This window comes from Schistocerca americana, chromosome 4 (assembly GCF_021461395.2).
Source record: "Schistocerca americana isolate TAMUIC-IGC-003095 chromosome 4, iqSchAmer2.1, whole genome shotgun sequence".
Lineage (NCBI taxonomy): Eukaryota > Metazoa > Arthropoda > Insecta > Orthoptera > Acrididae > Schistocerca > Schistocerca americana.
Window position 1 is genome coordinate 746,063,689 of NC_060122.1, and position 21,309 is coordinate 746,084,997.

Sequence of the window (21,309 nt, forward strand, 5' to 3'; positions counted from 1 at the left end):
GCGGTGCTTGACTTTACGCCGTAACATTCCTCCCAGCCACCCCCAACCCACCCGTTGTATAGGGAGCCCGACAACGGCTGGGGATGCAGGGGCGTGGACACTCTGAGGGACTGGAAGCTGTGGCTGCTGCGGATACCAGACCTCCAGTCGTACCCCGCCACCCCGCCTTCGCGCTGGTGGAAACGTCCCCCAGAAAACGACCAGAAGGGTACGTGGTACCTCCTGAGGCCATAACTAGTTGTAGAAGGCGTCGGCTGCTGCGGCGTGGGCGGGTCCGGTAGGGCGAGAGTAGGCGAAGGCTCCGTCTCCATGGGGTCGTCCCACGGTGTCGTGATGAAACCCTGTGAAGGCTGCTGTGGCCGCGCTACCCTCGGGATCCGTGAATCTGAAGGAAGAGCTATAGAAGGATCACCATGCACGTGACAGTGGCATACTTGTGATGTCGGCGGTGCAATAAGTCGGGGCCTGAAATGAGATACATGCATGCGCCAATTTGACGGAGGATCTCCCCGAGCGCCCATCGTCTGCTGCCGCTAAAGGCCATGGAAATCACAATCACGCGTCACGATGCGACACTTGCGGCCTTACTTCGGCGTCGGAGGCCGAGGAGGGTGTAACAGGTGGAGCAGTGTTCAAATGTGTGTCAATTCCTAAGCGATAAAACCGCTGAGATCATCGGTCCCTAGACATCTACACTACTTAAACTACCGTAAACTAAGTTACGCTAAGGTACACATGCACACTCATGCCTGAGGGAGGACTCGAACCTCCGGCGGGAGGGGTAACGCGATTGGTGACATGGCGCCTGGCTAGGAGCATTGTCCGATGGCAGCTGCAGTGAAGCGACTCCGTCGGCGATCCTGGATGCAAACGATAGGAGGCGAGAAACAATTGATATGCTTGATCCCTGGTGTGTGAGGTGCGAAGTTTGACCATCTGCTGCTGGAATGTTCTGACAAAACGTTCCGCTTCGCCGTTTGACCGTGGATGGAATGGTGCACTAGTTAGATACTGTATGCCATTGCGTTCACAGAATGTTTCAAATTCACGTGTCGTGAATTGAGGGCCGTTGTCCGACGCTATAACTTCAGACAAACCTTCGACGCATAAATAACTGAACTGTGCTACATGACCTTGTCGAGTTCATTGGCACAGCAAAAGGAAACTTGCTAAAGGAGTCTACCACAATCAATCAACTAGTGTTCCAAAAAAGTCTCGCAAAGTCTATAGACACACGTTGCCATGGTTACTTCGACTTAGGCTAAGCAGAGAATGTTAGTGGGGGAGCGGACTGATATTCCACATAAGCGTGACACTGTGACGTCATCTGTTCTACTTCGGTGTCCATACCCTGCCAAGAACAGTGTTGACGCGCTAACTGTTTCGTACGAACAGTCCCCCAGTGTCCTTGGTGAAATAACTGCAACACTTCCTTTTGCGAAGCTTTGGGGACCAACAGACACGACGGTCCACTGTCATTTTGAACAAGAAGCCCTCCTTTCTGCATAGCGAAGCTATACAGACGTGGAACTATCGGTATACTACAGAGTTCTCTATGCTATACAATGAGCGAGGCCAAGATGTGCGAATGTGTTTCAGCAGAATGTTCAAATATGAATCAGCTTCCGTGGCCTTAGCAATTTTCCTACAGTTCAGAGGAAAGGATTGAAACAATACAGAATCCCGAGCACCGATGTGACAGCTAGACGCAGCAGAAGCGTCGAATGCTGCATCAGCGCCAATCGGAAGAGGTGAAAGTGCGTCCGCATTACCATGTTGAGCTGTCGGACGATACATAATTTCGTACTGGTATTCAGACACCAACAAAGCCGATCTTTGCAATTTTTGACAGTTCGTACAGGAACCGTCTTCGCGTTGCGCGAATGGTCTGAGATCCGTTACTAAGTAGATTTTTCTGCCACACAAATAGTGGTGGAATTTGGTGACACGATATACAACAACCAATGCCTCTCTCTCAATTTGTGAATAGTTACACTGAGCTTTGAACAGCACATTTGATGCGAAAGCACTAGGTCTCTTTTATCACCAACTCTGGGAGAAAGCACTGCACCTAATCCGTAGAAAGAAGCTTCAACTTACAACACTCCTGGTTTGCCATGGTCAAAGGGAACCAAGCACCGAAGACTGAGCAATGCAAGTTTTTTAAAAAGCTTCTTGGCACTCTTCTATCCAAACAAAGAGGACGTACTTGCGACGCAAGCGATGCAATGGAGCTGCGAGTTATACAGCATTCGGCATGAACCGAATATAATACTTAATTTTAACTAACACTGACTGCAATTCTGTGATATTGCGGAGAATTGGAAGGTCACATATGCCTACGAAAGTGACTGAAGAGGATGTACAACTTGGCTGTTTATGACATGACCAAGATATTGCCACTCAGGTTTAAAAAAAAATCACACTTGTCCAGTCTGCACCTTATGTCCTACGTCAGATAACACACGAAACAAAGCATGCAAATTTGTAACGTGTTCTGCAGGTGTACGACCTGCTGCGACAATATCGTCCAAATAGTCTGAACAGTTCCTTACTTGAGCAGTCAGCTGTTCCATATACCGTTGGAAAATAGCGGGTGCGGAAGCACTGCCAAAAGGCAAACGCAACTATTTAAACAAGCCTAAATGAGTGTTCACACCACACAGTTTTTGAGATTCTTCATCTAGCGTTATTTGAAGATATGAGTTGCGCGAATTAATTTTTGAAAAGTATCGCCCAGCGCCTAATATGTCCACGAGATCCTGTGGGCGTGGCAATGGAGAAGTATCAATCACAGTTTGTGGGTTGAATGTAGACTTACAGTCAACACAGGGACGCATGCGGCCCGAAGGTTTGGGGAGCAGAACCAGTGGACTTGCCCATTGACTAGCTTGTATGGGCGCAATAGCTCCACTATCTTGCAATTCCTTACGTTCACCAGCGACTGTGTCCTGTAATGAAATGGGAAAAATTCTGGCACGGCAAAATTTCGGCTGCGCGTTGTCTTTCATTAGTAATACGTGCAACAAAATTGTTAGCCTTGCCCAAACCTTCAGAAACGAGTTCTGGGAATTCTTTTAGCTAGCTAGCTAACCTGTCTTTTGCATTGAATGCAGTCACTGGCAAGACATTGTCCCAAATGTTAAAGCCAAACAAATCAAACGAATCAAGGCCAAATATGTCCTCACAATCGCGTGATTGTAGCACCGTAAAAGTCACAGTTCGTGTTTGTGAGCGATACATTGCAATTAAAGTAAATTTTTCGCAAACGAGAGTGTATTGTCCGTTATAAGCTGTCAGGTGCGTGCTGGTTTCAGACAGGCATGGGGAACCTAACAGTTCGTATGTGTTATGATTCAGCAATGCTACAGAAACACCCATGTCCAACTGATATTTCACACGTTTTCCACTAATATACAATTGAAGAAAAAGTTTGTTGGACTGGCGTAGCACTGAAGAAACTGTTTGCTTGCTAGTTTTGTTAATGCCTGCAGCAGGCTTTGAATACACTGTATGATTACATGGGCTTTGTGAGTAGACTTTCGTGAGTTGGCAAAATTATGTTTGTTCCGTTGCAAACATACGGATTGTACATGACCTATCTTGACAGAAGCGTAGCACTTGGCTTGCCTGGACAGGAAGTCGTGGCATTTGTGCTGTGAATTGCACCGATGGCATAACTTAATTCTGTTCGCCTGTGTAGGGAACTTTTTATGCGGCGTGGTGAGCGTGGGCTGTTGCTGCCTAATGAGCCAGTCACGAGAGAGGGACGACTCAGCCCGACAAATTGGTGGCTGTGCAAACTTATTGGCCGACACGGAACGTGAATTGTACTGATCTAATGTTTGCACTTTGTGTTCAGATGATGGATCTGACAGTTTAAAAATCTGTTCTCTAAGTCTGACAACAGATACAATGTACACGTGGCATCACACAACGTAACATCTGAATATAAAGGACCACAAGCACATTTGAATTAGCATTTCCTCATCATAACCTGCAAATCTGTTATCCACTAGCAGTAAGTTTGTTCTGACTTTTCCTGCAACGAAAGGATTGGTACCTAACTGCCATTACATTCCCTTTTTGGTCATAATAGTTAGTTAGAGGATCTACAACCAGGTCACAGGAAAGTTCACTCAGAGTGGTGTTAGGGAACAATTTATGAATGAGGCAGAAATCTGCCCTTCCTACCATTTACAAAAGGTAATGTAGTTTCACTGTACGTGGTGCGTTGATAGCAATTATGTGGGCTTCGAACTGTTGAAACCACTTAAGCCATTGCTTTTTTCATAAAACTTGCGAAAAGGTGGTATACCACTCAAAGCTACTGTTGTTGCCTGTGGCATTGTATTTGTTCTTGATGGATGAGGAGCTCCTGAACCGTGTTTAGTTGTGTGGAGATCTGCTGGGCCTGAAAAACAAACATCTGTGTTAGCTGCGTTACATCTATTGCTTGCAACTGAGGCACATGGGCAGGTGGTGGGAGAGGTGGGTTGTTTATTTTGGACTATGCAAATGCAATAAACAGACAATGCAAGCAAAAAAAACAGGCACACGAACAATGAAAGTTTCTGCAAATCCCATCTGAGAACTCTGAATAGAAAAAAACACTAGAAGACACTGTTAGAACATGAAAACATTCCCCTCCAACGGAAAGACAGGGTAGAATTAAGGCGCCAGAAAAATATGCTACCCAGGCACGGGGATACCTCTATGGGATGCGTTGGCCGATCGTCACCAAACGTTACATCCAGCCTAGTCGTCAAATATAGGGTGTCTAGGAAAATGATTTCTCATATCTCTAGACAACATTCAAACAAATCGAATTAATGAGTTTTATTACAAAATGAACAAATACAATACTTAACTTAGTGTTACACAGACGTGTCGCAGGCAAAGGGCGACAGACAAAATAAAAATCTCTTCAGAATAGCTATTCCCAAATCTGTGTTACATAGACAGAAGAAACAAGTGATTAGTTGACACTTCTATTCAAGTTGCTAGTCTTGAAGCTGCAGTAGAGTTCACCGCCACCAGTAGGGCGCGGCGCTTAAGTCCTCTTCGCCTAGGGGTCCCTGTTGTCGCATTGTCGTCCTGGAGAGGGGTCGGTCAGCGTGCAATTGGCTGACGTCTTCTCACAGTTCTCTCTACTCTGTCGCTCCCGACTGGCTTGCCGGTGCTTGACTTAACGCCGCAACACCTTCTACCTTTGACCTTGTGCAAAATGACTTCGACCAACTGCTGGGCGCCTCCAATGGGTGTGGGGGGCTTGTGGTCCGGGCCAGGGGGCCTTCTTTATCTGCCTCACTGTGAACTTATGGCTGCTCGCTACATTTACACCTAACGGCGTGGCTGGTCCACAGACGAGTTTCCTGACACTGCGCGCATGGTGTCTGTCATTGCCGTGCATTCAACGAGGCACTGACTCAGTTCCTTTGATGTGGCCGGCTTTGGGCCTGGCATCGCTGATGTCACCTCAGACTGAAGCGTACATCGCGCTACTCTTGGCCGCCGCACACTAGAGATCAGAAATGAGCTCCTTATATTCGCTTCAAACTCATCATATGACGTCATCACCGAGCTTGCAACCTCCGTATACTTGAAGACTCGACTCTGGAGTCACCGCCATACCCTGTTTAACCGAAGACTCGTCATGTGAGTACGTCTCTGGGCTGACAAGTGACTTGCACCAGCATAGAAAGGGATGCAATATAACAGAAGACTCACTACGTTGTCACTCCTTACACAACTGTTGGACATGATGATTACTTTGTGAATATGCCAATGTAATGTTAAACATGGCCTGGTCAAGTGGCTAAATAACCACCTTTTGCAGCGCAGATCTACAGGAATAGAGTCAGTGAGGTTCTGGAATGTGCGGGAAGGGAGCAATGTCGGCTCCTGTGATGTGACCACCAGCGCTGGGATTCTCGGTTGAAAACCCATGAAATTACAACCCGATCCAGTTGGTCCCACAGATTGTCTATTAGGCGTAAATCCTCGTGCTCTTCAAATCAGGCACATACATTGCTGACAAATGCCATCGTGCCGAGCAAAAAATCTACGTGCAGGGGTAGACATGGTCTCCAAGGATAGATGCATACTTGCATTGATCCATTGCGCACTCCCTCAGAATGACGAGATCATCCAGGGAATGCCATGAAAGCGGTCTCCAGACCATGACGCTCCCTCCTCCGGCCTGGACAATTCCGACGACTACTGCAAAGCCATACACGTCAATGGCAATATGAAAACGCCAGCTGTCGGCATACAGTTGACGCTCAGTTGTGGTACTTACGCACAAATTCCTACCTTCCTACTTCATCAATAAACAGGAGTCCACATAAGTGCATGAACCAGGTGCTTGCTGCGGAGATCTATACGCTGCCCGTTTCCTGAACTTTATTACTGGAGACACTTCTGGTATTCCCTTTGTTCATCTGGACGGTCAGCTGCTCAATGGTTGCACGTCTGTTGGTCAGTAAATATCCCAGCAGCCGTCGTACACCCCAGTCATCTATGGCCTGCGTTGCACCACATTTGCCTCGGCGTCGGTTTTGGGTAGCACCATTTTTCACTGTACAGTATACTTTAACCACAGTGGGACGCAACAGTTTAAAAACTTAGCCGTTTCTGATATGCCTCCGCTACTGGTACGAAAGCCAGTGATTATGCCCTTTAGGTCGTCAGATAAATCGCTCCATTTCCGCATTAGCATAACGACCACATTGTTTTCCGTATTCCTCCAACGTGCTTTACGCACAGTCTCTTGTTAATGCTGCCACCTGCCGTTTGTGAGCTGTTATGTCCGAAAGAACAGACTCCACGCATTTAAATAATTTCTTTATTACTGTGCTTACACCTTGCAGTCAGTAACTCATTATCTCTTTCGTTTGCTTGTCGTATAGGTTTTTATGTTGTACAGATTGTACATACATATGCATGTCCGAAAGAACAGACTCTACGCAGAAACCGCAGCTCTGACACATATTAGGGAAACTGAAAGTGGAGGGGGTAGAAAGGTAAGTCAAGGGATTATTGACGTTAGTTGCATCGGGAAATTATGCAGAGTCATGGACACATGTGACGGACCAGGATTCGAACCGGGGATACCCTGCTTTCTACGCAGCTGCTTTAACCACTATGCCACCCGGAAACTGTTTACTTCGGCACCCTCTCAGCCGACACTCATTCCCACGTAGTGCCATCCCTCTACAATCCCTATGTATGTCCCCCACTTTCGCTACTTTGACGTTCCCACAGGAGGTCGATGGAGCAGACACTACACTTTCATACCTGCTGCAATCTCAAAGTAGCGAACACGGAGCACATTGACGGAAACTGCAGATAGATGGCACTGGGTGGAATGTGGACCGGTCAGAGGTGTGCCGAGATGGTCCTCTCAGGTGCGATAAACACTGTATCCGGGTGGCCTAAGGAGCAAGAGATCCTGGTTTCGAATCCCGATCTGGCACACCTTTTCCCTCGTCACCTCTGATTCTGCATGAAGTCCCTATGCAGCTGACATCAATAGTCTGTTTCATTTCTCCTCCCTCCACCTTCAGTTTACAGAATTAAGAATTTTATGAGAAGCGACAGGGTTCTAATTAAAATAAATGTACTATACATTGTCACTGACTGTACTGCACGTCAACTTATCTAGAATTGAAAATTACAAGTAATCAAAAGACATCTGGGGAGGAAAGTAATGTTACATAGGATCACATGCATAGCGCCACCTGTTGGAGGCCTGTAAAGGCCTGGGATAGATGGTAAGTGGGAAAGAATCTCTAATACATGGACGAGGTCTATTTTAGCTTCCTTTCACGAGATGAACTTCACCGACAAAATTTCGGAGGGTGTCCAGTAATGAGAAATCAGAAACCTGTAGTATGCGTTGACGCGTTACAGAATAATAATATCGTTATGATTTATTTGGCTTTCTAATTACAATTGTGTTTGCTTCTGTGAAGAAACTTCCACAACAGTGAGAAAGTTTTCAATACGCAATCAGCAAAGTGTAATAACACGAAATCATCCCGATACTCGTGCGTGTTTGTGTAGAGATTCAAAAGTACTGTGATGTGGTTTCAGTCGCAGCGGGAACAGATCGGCACAACGTCGTCGTGCCCCTTTTCCATTGGATTCAGTGAACCAATGAGCGAGAGACGTATGGGCCGACACCTATTCCACTGCTGTGCAGGCTTTACCAATGCAGTGCCGATGTAAGGGGTAAGAAATCAAATTAAATGTATTTACTCTGTCACGAACCACCGGAGATCACTGATTCCTTGCACCAAAATACTAAGAAAATATCCCTGAACAACCTCTGAAATTTTTTCTGGGGGGGGGGGGGGGGTTCTTGTTCACCCTGCACTTAGCCGATACCGTGGAACAGAACAAAACTGACGCCTAAAGTTGACTAGCTGAGTAGCAGAATAACTAATTCTTTAAGTGAATTGGAAGTCTACAATCATTGGAGATATAGGAGGGTAGCAGTGTACATAATTTACGAAACATCAGACAAGGGGAAAGGAATAATTGTACACACTATCTACAAACGTGATTTTCAGTTTGACAAAAATGTGATAGTCAAACAAAATTTTCAAAAACATGATGTTATTAAACTAATTATCTGACTTGCTTTCAGAACAGAGCGAGATACGTGATCACCATACAAGGAAAGATGATAAAAGATTGTGTCAATATCAGTGGCCAAATCAGCGTGAGGCACAAATCCATTCACCAACCACCGAGTCCTGGTTCAGGGGAGATATGGATAAAACAATGTATTTACCCTATGTGAAAGAAAGGCGGGAAGGAGAGTGACTTTTTGTAAGTTAATGCAAAAAACTTTGTAGAAGAACATTGGGCGATTTCACCATATCAAGCAGCGTGCGGCTTGGTCTAGAACTGCATAGTATAACGGATGAAATACTGTGAACAGCTGACTGATAAGTTGTTGTCATCAAAAGACTGGAAACTAGTAGCTATAAAAATAACACAGTTATGAATGACAACCTCTCCAGCAGAAGATGAAGAGATGGAGAAAGTATATCAGAATATTGAACGGGTATTTCAGTGCGTAAAAGGTGATGAAAATCTAATATTCATTGGGAACTGGTGCGTAGTTGTAAGTGAGAGAAGAGAAAAAAGAGTCACGAGGGAGTGTGGGCTTAGCAGTAGGAACAAGGAAGGAGAAATACTGATTGAATTCTGCAACAAATATCATTTAGTAATAGCGAATACTCTGCTCAAGAGGAGGAGGAATACTTGGAAAAGACCGAGAGATACGGAATGAATCCAGTTAGACTACATCGCGGTCGGGCAACTGATCTGAAATCAGATACTGGATTGTAAGGCTTATCCAGGATCAGATATAGACTCAAATTACAATTTAGTAATGATGAAGGGTAGGCTGAAGTTTAAGAGACTAGTCAGGAAGAATCAAAGCGCAAGGGAGGTGTAATACAGAAGTACTAACGAAGTACTCTTAAAAGTCTTTCAGGCTTTGATACAGCGATAGTGAATATCCCAGTAGGCAGTTCAGATGAAGAGGAATGGACGTCCCCAAAAAGGGTAATCATAGATGGAAAGAAAACCGTAGGTACGAGTAAGGTGACTGCGAGAAACCATGGATAACAGATGAAATACTTCAGTTGATCGATGAAAGAAGGAAGTGCTAAAATGTTCAGGGAATTTCAGCAATACGGAAGTAAAAGTCCTTAGCAAAGAAAAAACAGGATGTACAGGGAAGCTAAGACAAATGAAAAATATGAAGAAATCAAAAAAATAAATGATGGTTGAAAGGACAGATGCAGCTCTTAGGAAGGCTAAGCAACTTTTGCAGAAATTAAAAGTAATGGCAGTAACAAGAATGCAATGCGAATTAATGCACACGAGAAAGTGACCAGGTGGAATGAGTACATTAAAGGCCTCTACGAGGGTGAAGACTTCTCGGATGACGTGATGGAACAGAAATCGACAGGGGATCCACTCTTACAATCAGAATTTAAAAGAGCTTTGGAAGACTTAATATCACGTAAGACAGAAAGGGTAGATAATGTGTCATATGAATTTCTAAAATTATTACTGGAAGTGTCAACAAGACGTTGGTGAGCAGAAAATATGAGATAGGCGATACATTATTAGGCTTTAGGAAAACCATCATCCAAACAATTCCGAAGATAGCAAGAGGCAACAATGGGAGGCAATTACCACACAGTCAGCTTAACAGCTCATGCATCAAAGTTTTTAACAAGAATAATATTCAGAAGAATGGAACATATACTTGAGAATGTGTTAGATGACGATAAGTTTGGCTTTAGGCACCGTAAAGACACCAGGGAGGCAGCTATGATGTTGCGGTTAATAATGGAAGCAAGACAAGAAAAATCAAGACACGTTCATTGCGTTTGTCGAGTTGGAAAAAACGATTCAGAAAGTAACACACTGGCAGACGTTCAATAGAGATGTAAGGTATATGACAAGAAGGTAATGTACAATACGTACAAGAACCAAGAGCGCGAAATAAGACTGGATGAGCAAGAACGAAGTTCTCAGATTAAAAAAGGTGGAAGGCTATGGTGTAGTCTTTCGCTCATCTGCTCAGATTATATACAGAAGAAGCAATGACGAAAATAAAAGTAACGTTCAAAAATGACATTAAAATGCATGGTGAAAGGACATGAATCATAAGATTCACTGATGACATTGCTATCCACGGTGAAAGTGATGAAGAATTACAGGATATGTTGACTGGAATGAACAGCCTGATTAGTGTAGAAAATGGACTGAGAGTTAACTGAAGAAAGACGAAAGTAATGAGAAGCAGCAGAAATGAGAATATCGAGAAACTTGACAGCAGAATTGAGGACCACGAAACAGACAAAGTTAAGGAATTCTAATACCTAGACAGCAAAATAAACCATGGCAGATGGAGCAAAGAGGACATAAAAAACATACTAACAGTGGCGAAATGGGTGTTCCCGGCGTGGAAATGCCTGGTAATATCAAACGTATGTCTTAATTTGGAGAAGAAATTTCTGAGAATATACGTCTGGAGCACAGCATTGTATGGTAGTGAGACACTGACGGTGGGAAAACTGGTACAGATAGAACAGCAGCCTTTGAGATGCGGTGCTACAGAAGAACGTTGAAAATTAGGTGGACTGTTCATGTAAGGAACGAGGTGGTTCTCCACAGAATCAACGAGGAAAGGAACATGGATAAAACTGACAACAAGAAGGGGCAAGATAATAGGAGATCTGTTAAGATGCCAGGGAATAACTTCTGTGGTACTAGAGGGAGAGGCAGAGAGTAAAAGCTGTAGAAGAAGTCAGAGATTGGATTACATCCAGGTTGTAGACTTCAGTTGCTGCTCTGAGATGGAAAGGTTGGCGCTGGAGAGGAATTAGCGGCTGACCGCATTAAGCCAATCAGGAGGCTGCTAAGAAACACGACTGTTGGGTCCGTAATTAGTTTCATAACGTTTGCCGCACACTTTCGACCGTTCCTGGTGACAGGTGAGCGTCGGTAGATAGCAAGAGAGATGTGGACCAGCGGAGGGCTAAAGGTAGTGTCCAAATCATGCTTGGAAAGCTCAGCTAGGAAAATCACTTACAGTAAACAGTATTGTGCCTTGAGTAAGAGGTTTTGACACGATTCAACCACAAAGTATTGTGTACACATGTTGCTTTGTGAAAATTTGGACATTTAAGTTTCGTAACCAAAATACATTGCGTAAAGAAGCTCTTTCCTGTACTACTGGGCTTCTTCACAGCTACTTCCTCAGTTTGGAGTTTTCCCAAGCAAATCTGCCTTTTCAAATCATACTTACTTCACGCAATGATTGCTACAGAATACCATTCTAATGTACACTATTGCGATGATGATGCGTAAGAGGGGCTGTTAGATGCTGGTAGTCGCTCTTGACTAAGGCCGCCAGGAGCTCTTCCAGAAATGAGGCTCGAAAACCTGGCACCATGACGATTTACCCTGAAAATAATGTCGTTTTCCCGGATAGGAGGGTGGAGTAGGAAATGGCTCTGAGCACTATGGGACTCAACATCTTAGGTCATAAGTCCCCTAGAACTTAGAACTACTTAAACCTAACTAACCCATGCCCGAGGCAGGATTCGAACCTGCGACCGTAGCAGTCCCGCGGTTCCGGACTGCAGTGCCAGAACCGCACTGCCAACGCGGCCGGCGAGGGTGGAGTGAGAGACTTCCCTTCATTATGGAGAAAAGACATTCTAAGTTCCGAGACCGTTGTAGTCGAACAGGAAAGAAACACCGAGATAAACTGTTACTTGAGTTTCTTAAAAGTGAACCAACGTCTGCTTAATGTTTTGCTCCGATAGGTACAATGCATTTCATGTGTTCGTTTCAGTGGTACAAGGTGAACCAAAACTCCACCGACAAACTTTCAAAGATTGTGCAGGGATATAGTTTGGATATCTTTGTATTAAGGACCAACAGCCTCTGGCGGCTCGTTACAGAATATTAATATAATTATTAGTTATTCGGTTCGGTTTGTTACCGCAATCTCCCCTATTTCTGAGAAAATACCTGCACACCTGAAAATAAGATTATAATATTCAAAAACCAAAATGTACGACACACAACACAGAGTAGTGCTACAACACTCACACGAAACACGCACATTTTTATTACAGTATTATGTCAGCGTACAGTACAACATGTTAACAAATGCAGGCTGTTATTTTACAGGTATTATTGAAATTTCGACCACATTGATCAAGTCAAAGTCTACAGCGACGCACCATCGACTGTCTTACACGTTCAAGAATCCCAAGAGTTCAGTGCACTACTTCCGCTGCTACGACAATCCTACAACCAAACGAATGGCTACCGGAGTCTGGTAAACTAGGTCGTTCAAATGCTCTCAGAAGAAGAAGAAGACCATTGGCTTCAAGTCTGGTGACATTGTTAGTTGCGAAACAGGACTAACGCGACCTATCCATTGCTGTCCAAAAGAAATGAAATTGTTCTGTAATGAACTGCTAGAGACCTTAACTCCCTTATAACAAAATTGTCGGAAAATATCCGTGAACAACCTCAGATAGTGTGGCGGGGGAATTCTGATTCACTCTGCATAAGTGGGAAAGACCACCGTTGTTTAGGGAGCGATGTGTCAGTTTCCTTTCGGTCATGACCATGATTACTGGAAAATCATTATAGATGACCAACATTAAAATTGTCACTTGAATACTGCCTTCCTGCTTTGTTAATATTAAGGTGCCGCTACCAGTTATGTACTTGCTAGCGCCTTGTAAATGGCCATAAGGGTTTAAAATATATTACGTAAACAATAGGATATCAAGATATTTTTCTGCGATTGTTGTTGTAGTAGCCTACACTAGAACACTTACACAAAAGAATAAGACATTCATCAGATCTGCAACGCTCTTACACACAGTTGAGGTTCTGACTTGAATATTAATTTAAACTACATCGTAATACACTCAATTCTTCCTGGAAATAGTAAGATAAGTCAGAGGAGATATTTTGTCTAAACAGTTGCTACATTATCGGAGTCTTGTCTGCTAACATTTGTCAGTGGTTCCTTTGCCTAAGCTCCATTGAATACAGATTAGTCTTCTGTCAGCCACAGAGTGTTGTGGAATCAAAGGTCCGTTGGCGCAGGCTAATTACACGCTGCTAGAAGGGAGTAAGGACCATGTAATCACGGAACAATTGTAGAGTCCAGAATAATTAAACTGTAAAACAGCTTCCTCACAAAGCTTCAAGTAGCACTCAACTCTACCTGCTTGTGCAAGATAAGCTTAGCCCGAGTTGTCACTCTAAATTTGCAAATATTTTTCGTGCAGTAGATATTGTGTTGTACTAGTAGTTTCTTACCCAGGGAACATTAACGGTCCACAAGTACATCAATCTTACTGTGTCTCAAATGTTTGATACTTATTCACTCAAAATGTGTTGAAGGTAGATTACTCTGAGGCCAAAAAGGTAATAATAATTCTACAGCAGATACAAAGTACAAGTTTTTATTTTATTAATATGCTCGTTATTGATTTAACGATCTGAAATTACATCCTCATATAATTAAATATGTCGTGTAAAACAAGATAGAGAATAAAGTTGCACAATACTCGCAACAGATACTCTTATTTTTATGCCAAAGATAGATTAACATTTGAAGTTAAAAATCTCTAGTAGACTAAAGTCAGATCGATTATGCAAAATCATTTAGGATAGCAAAAAACTATGAAGCAAAATGTGCCACTGATTTTTATTCGAAGTGGAAGAAAGTAATACAGATATCAAACATTATTTGTTCTACTGGGTTGTTGCCTGTATCACACTTATTGCTCCCAGAGCTTCACATCTGATCATGTTAATGGATTCATTGCATTATTTTTAAATCTTATAATTCTCAGTATGGATTTGTGTATCAAACTAGAGCAAGATTTCGAGAAGATGAATGTGGAAAACCTTTCAAAACAATACAAAAATTTGCAAACAGACCCGACTATTGGAAGCTTAAGACTGCAACAAGGTGGTCATTGTTTCTCCAAACTGACAAGTTAGTGTGTAGCGATTATAATGTCGAATGTTTCTTGAAAATCTATAGCCATTCTCTTCTGTAAACTGCTGTATGGTACTCAAAAAACGGCATTATTCAGTACATTCCCAGAATTCTGACTGGATCGACGTAGTTCAACTGTTGCCCAACACTTTGGAAGCTAACTAAACTCAACATGTTGTAGTTGAGCAACTCGCTTCTTAAATCTTGTTTCACGTTTTCATACATAGTTTGCGTACACATATTCTCACGCATATGCCACCAAGCACACCACAAGTGCATTAGACAAACCAGATGTACGAATGGAAATTAACTATACGATGTCATAAGCAGATGTATGAGGTGCTAGATGTATGAGACAGGCGAAATTCCCTCAGACTTCAAGAAGAATATAATAACTCCAATTCCAAAGAAAGCAGGTGCTGACAGGTGTGAAAATTACCGAGCAATCACGGTTTCAAAGTATTTTGCAGACAAATGGAAAAACTGGTAGAAGACGACCTCGGGGAAGATCAATTTGGATTCCGTAGAAATGTGGGAAGACGCGAGGCAATACGGACCCTGCGACTTACCTTGGAGGCTAGGTTAGGGAAGTCATACCTACGTTAATAGCATTTGTAGACCTAGGGAAAGCTTTTGAAAATGTAGACTGGGCTACTTTTTTTCAAATTGTGAAGGTGGCAGGGGTAAAATACACGGAGTGAAAGACTATTTACAATTTGTACAGAAACCAGATGGCAGTTATAAGACTCGAGAGGCCCGTAAGGGAGGCAATAATTGAGAAGGGAGTAAGACAGGGGCAACCCTGTCTCACTCCCCAATATTATTCAATCCGAATGCTGAGAAAGCAGTAAAGGAAACAAAAGAAAAATTTGGAATAGGAATTAAATGCAGAAAGAAGAAAAAAACCTTTAGGTTTGTCGATGATGTTAAGGCATAAAGTCAAGCGCCGGGCGATGTTGTTCAATCTGTACGTTGAACAAGCACTAAAGGAAACCAAAGATAAATTTGGAGTAGGAATTAAAACTCAGGGAGAAGAAATAAAAACTTTGAGGTTTGCCGACGGCAATGTAATTCCGTCAGAGACAGCAAAGGACCTGGAAGAGCAGTTGAATGGAATGGGAAATGTCTTGAAAGGAGGATATAAGATGGACATCAATACGAGCAGAACAAAAGTAATGGAATGTTGTTGTTGTTATGGTCTTCACTCCTGAGACTGGTTTGATGCAGCTCTCCATGCTACTCTATCCTGCGCAAGCTTCTTCATCTCCCAGTACCTACTGCAACCTACATCTTTTTGAATCTGCTTAGTGTATTCATCTCTTGGTCTCCCTCTACGATTTTTACCCTCCACGCTGCCCTCCAATACTAAATTGGTGATCCCTTGATGTCTCAACACATGTCCTACCAACCGATCCCTTCTTCTAGTCAAGTTGTGCCACAAACTTCTCATCTCCCCAATCCTATTCAATACTTCCTCATTAGTTACGTGATCTACCCATCTAATCTTCAGGCATTATTCTGTAGCACCACATTTCAAAACCTTCTATTCTCTTCTTGTCCAAACTATTTATCGTCCAAGTTTCGCTTCCATACATGGCTACACTCCATACAAATACTTTCAGAAATGACTTCCTGACACTTAAATCTACACTCGATGTTAACGAATTTCTCTTCTTCAGAAACGCTTTCCTTTCCATTGCCAGTCTACATTTTATATCCTCTCTACTTCGATCATCATCAGTTATTTTGCTCCGCAAACAGCAAAATTCCTTTACTACTTTAAGTGTCTCATTTCCTAATCTAATACCCTCAGCATCACCCGAATTAATTCGACTACATTCCATTATCCTCGTTTTGCTTTTGTTGATGTTCATCTTATACCCTCCTTTCAAGACACTATCCATTCCAATCAACTGCTCTTCAAGTCCTTTGCTGTCTCTGACAGAATTACAATGTCATCGGCGAACCTCGAAGTTTTTATTTCTTCTCCATGGACTTTAATACCTACTCCAAATTTTTCTTTTGTTTCCTTCAATGCTTGCTCATTATACACAATGAATAAAATCGGGGATAGATTACAACCCTGTCTCACTCCCTTCCCAACCACTGCCTCCGTTTCATGTCCCTTGACTCTTATAACTGCCATCTGGTTTCTGTTCGAATTGTAAATAGCCTTTTGCTCCCTGTATTTTACCCCTGCCACCTTTAGAATTTGAAAGAGCGTATTCCAGTCAACATTGTCAAAAGCTATCTCTAACTCTACAAACGCTAGATACTTAGGTTTCCCTTTCCTTAATCTATCTTCTAAGAAAAATCTTAGGCTCAGTATTGCCTCACTTGTCCCAGCATTTCTACGGAATCCGTACTGATCTTCCCCGAGGTCGGCTTCTACTAGTTTTTCCATTCGTCTGTAAGGAATTGGCGTTAGTATTTTGCAGCCGTGACTTATTAAACTGATAGTTCGGTAATTTTCACATTTGTCAACACCTGCTTCAAATGGCTCTGAGCACTAAGGGACTTAACATCTATGGTCATCAGTCCCCTATAACTTAGAACTACTTAAACCTAACTAACCTAAGGACATCACACAACACCCAGTCATCACGAGGCAGAGAAAATCCCTGACCCCTCCGGGAATCGAACCCGGTAACCCGGGCGCGCGAAGCGAGAACGCTACCGCACGATCACGAGCTGCGGACTCAACACCTGCTTTCTTTGGAATTGAAATTATTATATTCTTCTTGAAGTCTGAGGGTTTTTCGCCTGTTTCATACATCTTGCTCACCAGATGGTAGAGTTTGGCAGGACTGGCTCTCCCAAGGCTTTCAGTAGTTCAAATGGAATGTTGTCTACTCCCGGCGCCTTGTTTCAACTCAGGTCCTTCAGTGCTCTGTCAAACTCTTCACGCACTATTATATCTCCCATTTCATCTTCGTATACATCCTCTCCCATTTCCATAATATTGTCCTCAAGTACACCGCCCTTGTATAGACCCTTTATATACTCCTTCCACCTTTCTGCTTTCCCTTCTTTGCTTAGAACTGGGTTTCCATCTGAGCTTTTGGTATTCATACAGGTGGTTCTCTTTTCTCTGAAGGTCTCTTTAATTTTCCTGTAGGCTGTATCAATCTTACCCCTAGTGAGATAAGCCTCTAAATCCTTACATTTGTCCTCTAGCCATGGAATGTGGTCGAATTAAATCACGTGATGCTGAGGGAGTTAGATTAGGAAATGAGACACTAATATTTGTAAATGAGCTTTGCTATTTTGGAAGTAAAATAACTGATAACTGTCGAAGTAGGGAGGATTTAAAATGTAGTCTGGCAATGCCAAGGAATGCGTTTCTGAAGAAGGAAAATTTGTTAACATCGAACATAGATTTAAGGGTCAGGAAGCCTTTTCTGAATGTACTTGCATGGATTGTAGCTGTGGATGGAAGTGCAGCATGGACGATAAATAGTCTACACAAGAAGAGAATAGAATAATGCTGAAGGTTAGATGGATATATCACGCAACTAATCAAGAGGTACTGACGAGAATCGGGGAGAAAAAGAATTTGTGGCATAACTTGACTAGAAGAAGGGATCGATTGGTAGGACACGTTCTGAGGCATCCCCAATTTAGTATTGGAGGGAAGCCTGGAGGGTGAAAATCGTAGATGAAGGCCATCAGATGAATACGCTAAGCAGATCCAGAAGGATGTAGGTTGTAGTAGTTACTCTGAGATGGAGAGTCTTGCACAGGATAGAGTAGCATGGAGAGCTGCATCAAACCAGAAGTTGGACGGAAAACCACAACAAACAACAACAACATCATAAGCAGTGACAGTATGCATAAGTTATGATTGAGATCCGTTTTTTATGTTAACTGTAAGTGTGGAATGCTTGTAATATTTGAGGCGATTTGTTTATCAAATCACTAGGTAAATGAGTTTCGGTTTAGTTAAACACATCCTTTTGGTCAAAACTAAGCTAAAAGTATAGTCTTCTTTTATTCTCGTCAAACGATATAAAGATAATGCATTATTACTGAATCTAATTTCAAAATTATCAGTAGTTGATTATGTAACGTATGTGTGTGTGTGTTTTTAGCAATGGTCTACCTTGAGTAGTTTTTACATTTAACCTATATCCTGCTAAACAAATCAAACTTCCTATAGTATCGGTCACTTTCAGTGCATCCATGGTCATCGATGCGTTTGTCGCACGCACTATCTCTCTCTCGCCGGCTGCAGTTGGATACTGCGTGATCTGCGGTTCTCTTGTAGTATACCTGCTAATTATTATTTTCTACAAATGGCCGCTTTCGGTGTCCATTTTGAGCATCTTTCGTAGAAAACTATTGCAACAAGACACTTACATGAGAACATTATCGATTCACTGAACTGAAGTAAAGAAAAGTTTTTGAACAAATGAAGAATTACATCTAAATATAATTTTTCGTGTGATTTTAGAAAGAACAGTATCTTGCAGTAGTAAAGAGTAAACGCTTGGTTAAATTTATTTGTTAAAACAGTATGGGCATTTTTCTTTATTATTCCACTCCTCACAACATCTGTGCTATACCCTCCAAATTATTTTACATTTTTAATAAACTTCTCAAATTAAAATGCTTACATAAATTTGGCATATCTTCATCTGCATAGCTCATTCACAGGCAACAGTTAGTATACACGTTGCTCCCTCATTAACATTATTATTAATTCTTAGTAGTAAGTGTCTCTTAACACCCATTCCAACTATATTGTTTAATTCAGTGTCCAGCAGCCACCAAACTTCACATGCTTCAAGCCTACGTAACAGTAAACTTTCTTGATCTACTGTAGCTCTCCGATCCGAATTCACTTTGCACTTGCGAGTTAAAACACCTCTTTTGACTTGCTTCCCCCCAAATCGCAATGCAAATACCTCAAGCCAACACGTTATCTAACGGTATTTTATAACTGTCCACATTAACGTATCTACATTCCATCTATCAGGTCTCAAATATTCTCCTCCCCTTCGCTTAAAAGCACGGATAATGATTACTCCTAACTGGGAATAGCACGTAAGTGAGTTTACTATAATTTTACATCATAAAAGTTTTACATAAGAGAAATATGTATCAACAATTTATATTCATCTAAAAAATGCCTACAAATATAATATAAATGTACACCAGAAACAAAACAAACGGAGAACGTATCCACAGGATGTGAATTTAAATCGAACAGTATGTCGGAACCAATATGAAAGATTAAGCATGTGTTAATACTGTGTCATAAATGTGTAATAATGTGTCATAAATATGATATATTACTGACGACTTCTTTATTTTCCTGTATCTGTTAGAGAACACTAGTAATAAATAAATTACTTTTCCGCTGCTGAGACTTATACAACGATTGCACTATGTAACACCCTGTGTCCTCGCAAACAGATTATTAAGCTTTTAAAATTTATTTTTTCGCTTCCTTTTATGATGACGTGTAATTTCAGTCTAACCTTTCATAGCGCGCTTTGACATCCAATTAGTTTCCAGAATTTAAATTCATTAATTATGCTACTGTTACTGAACTCTAATGTGCCGTTACAGAGGAAACACAGCAAAGAAATGCAGTTCTGATTCTGTCCCAGAGCCCCCGGAAGACCTGGTGATTGTGGACGAGAAGGGCAACAACCGGACATCGGTCGTGGGGCCCTACACCGAGGGCTCCAGTCTCTCCCTCAGCTGCGACGTCTTTGGAGGTCAGTACACTGCGGCCTGTGCTGCGCCGGCTGGAATTATGTATCTGCACAAGGCGAGTAGTTGCGTGATCTTACTTCAGATTATCTTCCGTGCGGTCTTGGTCCGCACCGTGAACCACTGATCAGCATTTTTTGTTTTTGTCAATCTTTCTTTACACTATATTGACTGTCCATCTTTCTTTACATTCTGCTGTTCTTTTTGTCAATACATAACAACTTCGTAGTTCCGTTTTATAAGCTATCTGCTACTATAACCTATAAGAGTCATGTATTAACACCTAGTCTTTTTAATTCCAGCGTATCCTTTTCTGACTTCCTCTATACTCTATCTCTTTCCACTTTTCTTCTTTGTCGTCCATGATTCTGATCCGTACTAAATCACACTCCATTTATCCGACTAAGATTTTCTCTCGATTTCACATATTACTTATTTCTTCCACTTTACTGCGTGCTTCGAAATTGATATTCTAGATTTTATTTATTTACTGCAAGTCATCCCGTTCTTGTTTAAGATACCTAGAGGTGTTTGATTTGATTTACTTGCTCCATTTTTCCAGTAGTGTTGTTGTATTTACCTTCCATTCCTATGACCTAGTAATCACATTGTTGGTTACCTTGTCATTAGAGTACCTGTGATACTCTTCAGCATTAGCATTCACATATTCTACGATATGTTTCGTAATCTGTTCATCAAAATATTTTATGGCATATTAACTTTCACCTTCTGATAAATTCTTCACTTAGCATAAAAATTGTTTTACAACCTCATCCCAGTACTTACTTAACGAAATAAAAGAAAGACAGCATCTATTACAGGCTCGTTAGCTCAACATGTTTTCCGTTTTTGTCAGTTGTTCTTTCTCCCGATTCTGTGCTATTTCTGTTCACTCTCTAGCCCCCGAAAATTGGTGAGGTAGTATCGCATTTATCAAGTACTTGCTACTGAGTGTTTAGTATACCTGAACGGTTTAAAATTATGTCATTGTGTATCAATGACTTGCATTGATT

General features: G+C 42.1%; 1 protein-coding gene across 1 annotated transcript in view; it reads left to right on the forward strand.

The window, feature by feature from the left end:
• The window catches only part of LOC124613770 (hemicentin-2-like), a 653,652-nt gene that overhangs the window by 369,587 nt on the left and 262,756 nt on the right, over nucleotides 1-21,309 (forward strand). The window contains exon 4 of the mRNA XM_047142487.1: nucleotides 20,191-20,301. Within this exon, the coding sequence (XP_046998443.1) occupies nucleotides 20,191-20,301 (111 nt within the window). The remainder of the gene's footprint in view (nucleotides 1-20,190; nucleotides 20,302-21,309) is intronic.